Here is a 12,464-nt window from a genome sequence, read left to right as displayed (position 1 = left end):
GGCCAGCACTCCACAGTATTGTAGAACTGCCTAATTTTGGTCTTGTAATCTGATGCTTTGTAACATTTATCACTTCAAAAAATTGTCAAGCATCTGTAAATCTATATACCTAGAAATAGCTCAAGCCAAGGCCTTCAGGATGCAGTAAAAAATTTCTGGAAAAAAATTACCCACAGCATGTAGGGTTACCATAGAAACCATGCAAAAATATGCGAAAATTTGCAAAAAAGTTCATAAAATCAGATTTAAAAATATCAAATTTCCCGCAAAATATCTGAAATTTTTATTTCATCCCCTGAAACTGTTCAATCTTTTTCCTTCGAAAACCCCTTCCTCATATGGGCATCGCCGGTTAGATTTTGAGCTATTTCATTTTGTTTGTAATCCACTTTTTAAATTTAGCATGGTGAAAAATTGATTTACTTTCACTTTCACAATGAAGTCAAATTGTCATTGAAAAAAGCCCCTTCAACATTCAAAATATATAAAACATTGCAAAATACTTTTAAAAGTCCCCTTTTTTTCAGAAAATGTTTAATCAACAATAGATTCTTCACTTTTAATCACTATAGCAACCACCGGTTTCCATTTATGTCATTTTTTCATCCCTAGCCAAAAGTGCGAAACTAACCTAAAACTGTGGAATGCTGGCTCGGCAATCGGTACATCCTCGGCCAATGCCGGCTGTGCTCGGAATCAACGAGATTGGCCGAGAAGTTGCGATTGATTTGTCGGGAATTGAATTAAGTCCCTTGTTTCTAGGGTAGCGTTGGAGACGTTGCTAACACAATTGTCCAATCAAATCCAGTGAAACCAGTCACGAGTTCTTCCTCTCAGACGATTTCGTGTTTGTGTGACAACGTTTCCCGGTTGGAAGGCAAGGCAGTTTTATTGCTACGTGGATCTTACTTTATCACCAGGTGAGTTTAATGATGTCATGATAATAGATAATTAGAAATTAAAACCAGAAGCATTTAAACCAAGCATTATTACGATATTCTTTGATTGTTTTCAATGATGATCGATGAAGACCTCAAGACACAGTCAAGTTTCATGATGGTGTGAATGGATGTATTTTTTTTTTTTTCATGTCGATTGATTATGCGACTTCTTTCCCAAAGTTTTTTGAATGTATTCCAGAATGCAAGTGCAGTGATATAAAAAATATTCTAAAATGACAATCATTTTCCCTTGCTACAGACAGATACAATTAAATAACTTAAATTCTTAATGCTCAAAACTAGAAGATGTTCAGACAGTCTCACAGTAAAATATGAAAATGATTTTATTGATTTGTGACTGACTATGGCTAAACTTAAAACAAATGATTAGCCGCAAACTAATTGAAATACTTGTATTTGTGTTTCTGCCTAATACTATCCACTTGTGTCCTCCATTTACTTGGTACTTCTCCAAAATTTTGTAATGTCTTCTTTAGATCTTCTGAAATTCGGGAAAACCAAGTTATATCTATAAAAGTAACTATGTTTCCTTTACTAGTACCAATTGTCTCAGAAAAAAGGAGAATCCCACATGGTACAGCATTTCTATCAATTTGTCCAATTTTATTTGAAATTTTTAATCTGTCATTTACAGATAATAGGTAATGCACTAGAGGATTTATAAGAGATTTTTTAATATATATAGAATATTCTGGACAAAGTAAAGAAAGAATCTCATACATGTTGGTTTATAAGCTCTGTTGAACTAGAATAGTTATTGTTATTTACATGTATTGACTATAAATGATGTTTACTTGACTTGGCTTTTTATATCAATCATCTGATGTTATCGTTGATGTGTACAGATATTCAAAAAGCCTATCTCTCTATGAAAGTAGGGTAATATTCAGAAGTTTAATCATAGTTGAATTGTAACTTACATTTGGGTTATTATATGTTCTTTGTTGTGTGTGTCTGTTTTCCATGTCAGGCCTTTTCCCCAGATACAAAGTGATTGAAAAAAACTTAGTTGAGACTATCCGAAGTCAGTTCAAGATTCAATATTGATTACTTATGTGTCACTGTTTTAACCTTGATTAATTGTGTTCATTGAAATACATGGTATTGACAGGAACATATTGAAACTTTTAAAAAGTTATAAGATATATGGGAATGGTAAAGTTTCTTAGGTTTGTGAAATGTTCAATTTCCCCTTTTCCTTTTGTTTACTATGTGTCTATTAAATTAGTGAATTGGGTAGGGAAATCCAGGGTAAAAGTTTCAGAGACATGAAATAGTGACATGAGATCCCAAGTTAGCATGTTCAATAATTTGTAATGGGGTAACATACTTTTCTACAAGTAGTTGACTCTATAACATTTTAAATTGCATGGTTGTTTTCCAGTGTCCATTTTACTTCCCTTTTATAAATACATGCTGGCATGTTCTATTTAGTCTGGTGAAATAAAAGTACTTTTGATTCGAGATTGATTGATTGATTGTTGGGGTTTAATGTCCAAGCAGCAATATTTCAGCTATATTCAGACAATTGATTAGAGCGACACTAGACATTTCTTTTGCAGATAAAATGCTTTTTTTTTCTCTTTTCAAATTTATGTATGTCCAGATTTGATTGCTGTTACATTTTCAATCTGTATAATGAATATTATTAATTCGATAACTTACTCCATTTTACTCTCAGCAGGAAAACCATAAAAAATATAAAATAGTGAATCTCTTGATAATTCTAGGAATCTAAAGATGAATAAATATTATTTATTATAACCTTTTGTACAAATTTATAAGTGCAGTTTTGCTACCTTTATTCTATGGCTACTGAGTTTTATCCCACGAACTTTACCAACGTACTGTTATGCTCTATATTGAGCAAAGGTAAAGGTTTATTCCTTTAGTACATTGTATATCTGTAGTGTTGGATTAAGAAAGCTCTTAGCTGACTAAATATAATAACTACTTGAAAGGCCAACCATTAAAAGCATTTTTCTGATTTTTGGATTCATATTGAATAAGTAAATGGCAAAAGAATCTCCTTTACAAAAAATTCAAATTTGCACTTAATAAAAAAAAATGTCAAAACAGTTTTCCAACACCTCAACACCATTTTTTTCATGTGCTATCATTGCCATTTATATTAAATTATTAAATACAGATTTGATTAAGGCTATTGTATTAATTCCACCTAATACTTTCTATTATTCAACACATAAAAAGGTAATTAAATGCCTTGGTTAGGCATTAATTTGTGCCAGATCGATTGATTGGCACAAGCTTTAGGAATCGACCAATAATTAAATGTTTTACAAGTTCGTTCAGGTATTGACACTGGTTGCTGGGTTGCCATTGACAAACACAATACAATTAGGTCTCAGTTATCATAGCATGAGAAATATACATAGCTGACGTTTATTATCTTTTTTATTTTGTTTAAACGATTAAATTACTGAGGTAAGAAATTTGTATTTATTTTATGTGACTTGGTCATGTTCTTATAACAAAATCTTGTAAAATTTAACTTTTATGGTGTTCAATTGTGATGGAAAATATGATGATACTGGTATACATATAGAAAAGTTTTTGTATTGAATTGTTTGACAACAAATGTTTCTGTGGGAATTTTAAGAACTCTATTGACTTTTGAAGAAACTATTATACTATGGCAACCATATTTATTGGTAACTGGGACATTGTTTAAATTTATTTGAAAATTGACAGAATTGGAAATCATAAATAGATGTTGTTGATAACAGAAAGTGTTTGAATTTAAGAAACTTAAATTCATTTTTCAGGGATTAATTGGGTACATACCGGTAGTACTTTAATAGTCATAGTACTATATTTGGCTTTTTTTTCCTTGAGAATTCAATTATTCCAGTAATAACATTGGCAAGGAAAATGTTGTTCTCATTTGCAATAGCATTTTTAGGGTTTAGAACTTAATTCAGAACAATATTTGTTGTCCTTTTAAAGTAACCTGTGTTTATCAGTGAAGAAGATAATGTTATACTCAATGATGTCTGTGTGATGGGTTTATAAGTAGTCTATAAACAATTATTGTGTATACAGTAAATAAAATTTATTGACAAATCAATCGCAAGGGACAAAAATGTAAACAAAAAGGTGGACATTCAAAGATACATCAAGGACTTAAATATCCCAAATTATTGAATGTTTGAAGATTTTCTGACCCCTGGGTTTTGACCTTACCCTTAGATTATGATTATAACTTCATGAATTGCCTTAGCAACTGCACTTTTTCGGTGCAATTCTCAACTTATGACTTGAAAAGGACATGTTCCTCATTATTAAAAGTTTATCAAAAGATAAATTTATGCTTTGGTGTCCTCAAGAAAATGATACAAAGTTTACACTTCTTTCTTTTTTCAGGATATTAAAGTGAGATTTAACGTGTAGTAAACATTCAAAATGGTGTATCAATATACTAAACCCAGAGGGCCAATTGCTGCTATGTACAGTAGCCCTGGCCCATGTTATGGATTACCAGGATTAGTTGGACAAAAAACCCATGATCCTAGAAGTGTCCATACAAAAATGCCTTCATACCCCTTTGGTGTTCGCCACGGAAAATTCAAGGATGATTGCAGCCCAGGACCTTGCTATTATCCCAATCCTAAAGTATACAGAGATGGTGGAGATGGCACCCCACATTACTCATTATACAGCCGACAAAAGGATGGCACAATGTTCAAGGTCCCAGGACCAGGAGCCTACAGCCCAGAATCTTCTGGCCCAACAGCCCACTTTAAACACCCAGCCTACAGTTTTGGAACAAGACACAGGCACAGGAGAACAGACAACACACCTGGTAGGTTTTTGTTTTAGTCCTGACTTTGTTCATTTTGGTCTGTGTAAACATTTAGCAGATTTGAAAGAACAGTTTTGCATAGAAACGATATGATATTTCAATTCTTATCCTAAAATGTTTACTTATTGGTCTGCTTGTACAATGTACTTTAAAGTTACACATGTTTACTTGTTTTTTTTGTTTTGTTTTTTTTCCATCAGAAGGGGAGATAATTCAATGAGTGGTTTTCCATGTATCTTATTCTCATTATATTATGCATTTAATGTACCTGATGTCTTTTCCTTTACTAATTATTTGGTCAATTGTTGTTGATAGATTTTTCTTTGTGTATTTAAAAAGAAATAGAAAAATGGTAAGACATGCACATTTCACACATGGGTTCAATAGCTTTGGACAAAATTTTATATTTGGTTGCAAAACTGATGACTGATAGTTTCAGAAATCAGTTCATTTTGTTATAAGGATGAAAATGAATCATATTAACTGAGATTACAATGTTCAAATTGTGTGTGTGTTGATTTTTTAAGGTTCAAGAAAAAGAATTTTTCAGCTATATTCAGTAATAAATTTGCTCTCCCCCAAAATTCCCAGTCAAACATGCATGTTTGTTGCAGAAAAATGATCTTGATTTGTTGTTGTAATCCTAAATTGGTCATACTACAAATTCCCTGCCAAACTTGTACTTTCCTAACACCAAATAAATAATCAGATTATTTTTGATAAGCATTGAAGCAAATATTATGTGTTTTATCAATATATTTGACTACTGTTTTCTCAAAAAAAGAATTTGAATATGGAATTTAGCACTAAATTTCTTTTGAAAGAATGGAAGAAATTTGGGATAATTTTTTTTAAACTTTAGAATAATTAAGGGGGACTACTCTCTCAAGTTGCATAATGTTTTAAAGAGGAAGGACATAGAACATGTTTAAAGTACTCCATGGGCACTATCAGTATTTTTAAGTCTGTCACATCAATGCTCCATGTACATTCCATATTAAGTGATTTAAACAGTTATCGTATAATGTGAACCTAATATGTTTTGTATCCATTAAATACCAGACAAGTTCTATCTTGATGCAGAATACCTCATGGATAGATTTAACCATGTAGGGTTAGATGTCAAGTGAATGGAAAAAGATAGTGTAGAATACAATTATCATAAACTAAATACCAAGGTGTTCTGACTATATTCATGTAAAGTTTAAATGGAGACGATAAAGGTAGTGAACCATTTGTTGTTTAAGTTCAGGTATAGAATCAAAGGTTTCCAAATCATTGCCCCAAACCCTTCAATTTTTTTAATGATTGATAGCTTTCAATTTATAGAAAAAAAAATTAATTTACACATAAGTATCTTCAAGTGATTTCCAATACTATTGGTTCACATTTTTGGTAAATTCTGTACTTTAACCTAAATCACTATCTATAGTCATTAACACTTCTTAACAATAGGATTCCAAAGGTGATGTAATCATATGGAGGATTTTATTTTTGAGCTGTACAAGTTATGATTAAAAGGTAAATTCAAGAAATTTTTCTTGAGCATATTTCTCATGTTTCTTAATGCTTTTTGAGCTATGACTTTGTCCTGTTTTACATGTACACTCAATCTGGTATGATAAAGATGCATTTTATTGAAATTGACATTCTAAATTGTTATTTTTCAGCTCCAAATAATTACACATTAACCCCAATGATGGGAAAAACTAATACTAGTGGCCACAAACAGGCTCCAATTTTCTCAATGAAAGGACGATCAAAGATCGGAAGTTTCCATGAAGATCTGGCCAAGGTATGTATAGAGGATTTTAAAGATTGGTATTTTGAAAGTGTAAAATCTATTCACCATTCAGTTGGACAAACATTTATCCATTTGTGGTAAGTGTTACTCTTACTTACATGAAGATGTGGTCTGATTAAGGTTCAAACTATTTTAGATACACAATAATTATGTTCATAATTTTCAAAATGTGGTTAGAATTGTATAAATCTTTGAATCATTTATCAATTCTGTATTTAGCTAATATATTTGTTTCCAGGCTCCAGGTGCTGGAACATATAATGTATGTGAGCCCAGCATATACAAGGATAAAGCACCTCTATACAGCATGACTAGCAGAAATGTCATGCCTGGAGATACCACCAAGAAACCAGGTCCTGGAGCTCATTCACCAGAAACTGTAAGTAACAACACAACCATGCCATGTGGTGATTGGATAATTTATCTTTATACATTGGTCTTCATGAAGTTCTTGTGTCAGCATGGAAACATCTTACTAGTGATCTCTCTGATGGGTCAGATCATTTGTAATGGTTGAAAGGATCAAAATTGCGATATATTTGAAGATATACTACTGGTATATCTTTTCAGAATAATTTGACTCCTTTTAATGAGAGGCTGCAATAGAACTGTCATGAAGGAAAAGTAGACTGTCAGTTTCAAATATTTGAATATGTACAATTGACTCTACCATGAGAATTTTTTGGAAAAGGGAAGTCCAAAACATATAAAGATGCACATGGTAACATTATTCATAACATAAGTAGATATTTTTTTTTAATTAATGAAAAGTATATTTTTGGAACTAGTGAGCAGTAAATTGGAAATTTTCTGTATTCCAATAGTTAAATCTAACTTTCTGTGTACATAATCTTGATATTTGAATCTTGTGACTGGTAACTTAGAAATACAGTAGTTTAAGACTAGTGATATTTGTAATCTTTAAATATTTGGATGCAATAGAACTAAGAACATGAGATCTAGCTTGAATTAATTTGTTTTTCTATTTCTAATGGGTATCTGTTGCACCCTTCTCCTCAATAGAGCTACAAAGATAAAATTTTCTTTTTCCATTTCTATTTGGTTCTTAGTCATTTGCAGACTATTTAATTAAGTAATATATGATTATTTTATTCTTTATTCCAATTCAAAGATGTGATTTTATTTTTTACTACATGTATTTATTTAGAATAAAGCTTTATAGATCATAGATAGAATTGAACAGAGAACAATCAAACAGACTTTTGAAAGTGGAAAAAAAAAAACAATGTTTAGAAATCCTAGAATCACATCTTTCATTTGAGATGGGTTATACTTGATCATTTCCAAAAACAAATTACTCAATTGTCTAAAATTATTTCAATATGATACAAAGTTCTCTATTTGTTGAACAAGTAAAACCCATCTCATCTTGGAATAACTATAGTATTCTTTAGCATCTATAGAAAATATTGGCAAATAAATCATTCTTTGAAATCAGGAAACTTTTTTTCAGATTTCGTTGATTTGATAACTAAATTATTGCTTGTTATATCCTACTATAATTTTATATCATTTATCCTTTAAAGAAAACCAGATAGTATATTTTTTATTAGCTGTTTTAGTGATATCCCAAATTACAAGCATGGAGTATTAGTTTGGGGACATTTTGTCCAGTAGTTCCAGAGCTATAATGGGTGCTTAGCCTTAGAGGATTTAATGCCTATAGGTGCTATAAAAGGAATGCATGTTACCTATTGCTTTCATGTCTGCAATGTTTCATGAATATCAACTTAGATTATTTATTTATGGCTCAATGAAAATAATTTGTTTCTTTTTGTTTCTTTTGATTTTTGGAATAAAAAATTGATTATTTGTGTAATATAGAACAAATTGAAAACACAGCACTAGAGAAAATTATTTTATTGCTGCATTATTTAAGCATGGAATTTTAAATCTGCCGAAAGGACTGATAATTGTTTTAGTTGGTACATGAAACTTTACACACATGCTACACGATAACTAGCTTTTGTTTTCTTAGGAATTCAGGGGAAGTAATCTGTTCTAACTGTTTGAAGTTTGTTTATGATCTAACTTATTTTGAAGGAACCTTTATGGAAAGACTTAGATAAGGTTTTGATTTCTGTAAACTTCAAGACTGATGTTTGTCTTTGAATACAATGAATCATTGTTAGTATACATGACAGATTTTTTTTAAACAAAAAAGAAACTATAATAGAAACATTTTACAAAGCTAACAACATCAGTGTATTCAAGACAAACCTAGTCATTTAACATTTTGAACTTTGCAGTGAAAAGTTAACAATTTACAGGGAAAAGGTTCAAAGGAGAATTTTCTGGTGAAAGTGAAATGGTTTCATAGGTGAAGGGTTCAACTATTGTATTTTACACATTGCTAAAGATCTTGTTTCTGTTTTAGGTTTGGGTACACAAGAGACAAATGCCAGCTGCTACATTTGGAATCAGACACTCACCTTATGTTGCACCTCTCATTGTTGAGGTCCATGATTAATGTTGGAATTTGGTTATTTTTCTTTTCACAGGTCACTATAACTAAGAAACAAGCCCCAGCCCCATCTTTTGGAATCAGACATAGTCAATATCTCGCTCCTTTAATTGTCGAGGTACATGACTAAGTATGTTAGCATTGACCGTGAGAAAGTTTTAAGGACATGTGAAAAAAATATCAGAACTATTGGTAAGTGTTACAAATGAAATCTTCACCAAAGAAACCAGATGATAAAGAACTGCCAGTAAACTCTACACGGAATAATTTATACAGTACATCCGTCCAGATTTTATTGTATATCAAAAATAATATCGTATTGAACTGTGATATCTCTATCTTGTGCAAGTTGTTTGTATGATTGTTTTTCCAATTGTCAGTATTACCATAAAAGTATTCTATGATAATATTGTATTACTCTAATGGCACATTGATTTGTGTTAAGTACCACTTTCTTTCCTATCTTTTTTGTTAGGTTTCTTAAATCTTTTATATTTACATGTTTGAAACATATTTTAGAAAATTGTAATTTTATCTTAATGTATTGAAATTTTTATTGTACAAAATATATAGAAGTTTTGTGCTTAAGAAGTTGTTTTATTGGAGTGCATGTTGTATGGAAAATGTTGCCGACTGGGGAAAATGTTGCCAAACAAACCTGAAAGCATTATATTGAAACCTTTAAATGCAAACGTTTTGTCGTATTTTATTGCACCATATGGTTTTCTCACTGTTAATTTTACACACAGTGAAGTACTGGATATCTTTGTGGAAGTCCAACAGACTTCGGTTTGAAATAAAGGGAGGTAATTGTTCGGGGTTCTGCTTGGCATCATTTAGCAACATTTTATTGTATAATTGCTCATTTTGAAAGTTTTGTAGTCAGAGTCTGTTTGTTCAAGCATTTGTAATTCTGTTTTCTCATATATTTATTCATACACTTTTTATTTTTAAAATTATTTTTTTATAATAGTTTGTTATAAAAGTCCATTAATACATTAAAGTTTGTTTTCTCTATGTCATTTGAAGTTTCATGTTGCCTTTTAACATTTCTACCTACAAAACTTTGAATAGAGTAGAGGGATTTCTTGTTAACACTTTCTTCCTCAGGATTATATTGCTTTCCTTGATTTTTTCGAATTTTCGTTAATTCATATACAATATGAAAGCAATACTCTAGAAAAAAGCCAAGAATTAAAGAATGTCTATGAAATATAGATTAATATCAAGAACATTTACAAAAAATGAAGTATAAAGATATTATAATTTTTATAATTAGTTGGCATGTTACACATGACAAAGTAGTAATATGGTCACATGACAAAGTAGAATCTGGTCATATGACAATCTTCCTTTTGCTCAATTTTAGGACCAGTATCAAAATAGCTGCAGTTGCATAATGTATATGTACTACTAACAGAATAAATGCCTTGTCATAAGCTTTGCGTCTTTATTAGTTATAAAGATTTGCTGGTAAGATTAGATGGAGAATCATACTTAGGAGGATCCAGGAACATTTAATAGTATTTTGAGAGAGTATAGACAAAAATTAGTAGTCAATCATCCTAGAGAAAAAAATATGAATTTCCCAGGACTGACTTTACTGGACTCTCAATAATGCTCTTTCATTTACAATTTTCTAGGTTTAAAGTTTCATTTGATAGAAAATTTAAGGTTTTACTTTTTTTAAGTCTCACTTCAAAATGGACTGATTTAACTGCTTGATGAACCGATTGTTTCCTATTGGCAGTATGATTTAGCAGCAGAGTATAAGATTTTATTGTATCGAGGAAAACAGTGACAGATATTGTGGGGGGGGGGGGGTGTACTTTTGATAAGTACATAAAAAATGTGCTGGAAGAGCATTAGTTGTTTCTGCAGTGCATGAATTCAAGCTTAGCTTTGATTTGCTTGCTTCTCCTACCAACATTATTTAATTTTTTAGTTTGGTTTGTCTTGTTTTGTTTCTTGATATCTGACAGGATGTTAATGTATTTCTTGTTGCATGAACCATTTTACAGGCTAGTGGCTTTAGACCTTGTGCAGTCTTCTGTACTTTTTCAAAGAGAAAAAAATGATTCACCTTGATTTACTCCTATTAATGCTTATTTACATAATCTCTTCCATGGTTCAGCCATAGCCTTATGGTGTTTTCAGCCGTTCCATGAAACCAGGAAAAATCCATTGGATAATATTTTGAAATGTATTGGAGAGGTATTGTCAACCCAGACCATTTTAGATTATTGACACAGAAATGCATTTATATTCATTCTTTTTTTTCAACACAAACATTGGTACAAATGGGATATGACAAAAGATGTTAGATGTTTTTTTAAGTCTATAGGATTTCCTGCAATAGGACAACAATATAGTTGAAAAAATAAAAGAGAAATTGCAATGTAATCAGTTTACTGCTTAATCTTGTTAACAAATGCTTGGATCCACTTCTTGTTGACAACAAATTATATCTAATGATGAAGTATTTTAGTATTGACTGACATATGCACTCCTAACAACATGTGATATATGTTTAAACAATTATATATTTTTAAAACAAATGGGTATTGGATTAGACCTGGAGTTCTTGCCAAACTATAGACACAGTTTGTCCCAGATAGATAATTGAAATGTCAAATAGATTTAAAAATCTATAACTAATTTGTTTCTAGTAGTCTAGGTATTACTGTATATGGTTGTATTGGGCCAAGAAGACTTTTGGCATTGTTCCAAACGTACGAAATTGTCTGTACATACAAATCTAGTTTTCCACTTTCTATCAAAAAACAAAATCTACGAGGAAGAAGTGAAGTCATCTGAAATCACAAAAAAAAAAAAAATTTCCCCATTCCCAAACTCTTCACCTGAATACACCATGAAAATGGCAATAGCAACACGTTGAGAGTAAATATTGTCAGAGAATAGACGACTTTTACTTGACTATAGTGGTGAGTAGTTGTTTCAGATGAACTTCTATCGTATCCTAAATAAATCCCTATGTATATATAATATAAGAAACACCAACCAACAAGGATCGACATGCTAACTCCACCTCCGCCAAGAATGCGAAGAGATGAAATGGCTCTTGTGTCTCTTTTACTTTAATCCGGTTACACACCTGGTATTCTAAACAGTTTCAAAAGGCATATTCTAAGTAAATGCTGTACAAAATTGATCAAACTTAAAGTATGATTTTCCAGACGACTGATCAGTAGAGAAACTTACATTTGAATTTAATATCAAATGCAACCTGCTGCGCACTATGCGTGGTGAAAGGTGTACTCGTGGTGTTGGATAAATCGCAATTACTTTTCATTTTAGTTACATAATATGCAAAATAACCATTATGTCTCGATGAATACTGTAACTGAAACTGTTATAAAACACACGGTA

General features: G+C 31.2%; 1 protein-coding gene across 3 annotated transcripts; it reads left to right on the top strand.

The window, feature by feature from the left end:
* Positions 1 to 782: 782 nt before the first annotated feature.
* Positions 783 to 10,091, top strand: LOC148614514 (ciliary microtubule associated protein 1A-like). Of its 3 annotated transcripts, none has more exons than XM_088588631.1 (5): positions 783 to 920; positions 4,347 to 4,785; positions 6,456 to 6,580; positions 6,828 to 6,968; positions 9,112 to 10,091. In XM_088588631.1, exons 2-5 carry the CDS (start codon positions 4,386 to 4,388, stop codon positions 9,202 to 9,204), a joined length of 759 nt encoding a protein of 252 aa, XP_088444757.1. In that variant the 5' UTR covers positions 783 to 920; positions 4,347 to 4,385; the 3' UTR covers positions 9,205 to 10,091. The 3 variants fall into 3 exon arrangements, with proteins under 3 accessions (XP_088444757.1, XP_088444758.1, XP_088444759.1); XM_088588632.1 differs by having other exon boundaries at positions 8,988 to 9,260; XM_088588633.1 differs by lacking the exon at positions 783 to 920 and adding an exon at positions 3,279 to 3,407.
* The last annotated feature ends 2,373 nt before the right edge of the window (positions 10,092 to 12,464 follow it).

The sequence above is a fragment of the Perna viridis genome, chromosome 6 (genome assembly GCF_037379345.1).
Source record: "Perna viridis isolate PV_CMFRI_1.1 ecotype Kerala chromosome 6, ASM3737934v1, whole genome shotgun sequence".
Taxonomy (NCBI): domain Eukaryota; kingdom Metazoa; phylum Mollusca; class Bivalvia; order Mytilida; family Mytilidae; genus Perna; species Perna viridis.
Note: the sequence above shows the minus strand (reverse complement) of the source record. Positions and strands in the feature narration are given on the sequence as shown.

What these genes read in the sequence shown, in the direction of transcription:
- LOC148614514 (XM_088588631.1), top strand. Translation starts at nt 4,386, where the DNA reads ATGGTGTATCAATATACTAAACCCAGAGGGCCAATTGCTGCTATGTAC. An exon ending in GAGAACAGACAACACACCTG is followed by an intron (nt 4,786 to 6,455) that starts GTAGGTTTTTGT and finishes GTTATTTTTCAG; the next exon opens with CTCCAAATAATTACACATTA. An exon ending in GAGCTCATTCACCAGAAACT is followed by an intron (nt 6,969 to 9,111) that starts GTAAGTAACAAC and finishes TTCTTTTCACAG; the next exon opens with GTCACTATAACTAAGAAACA.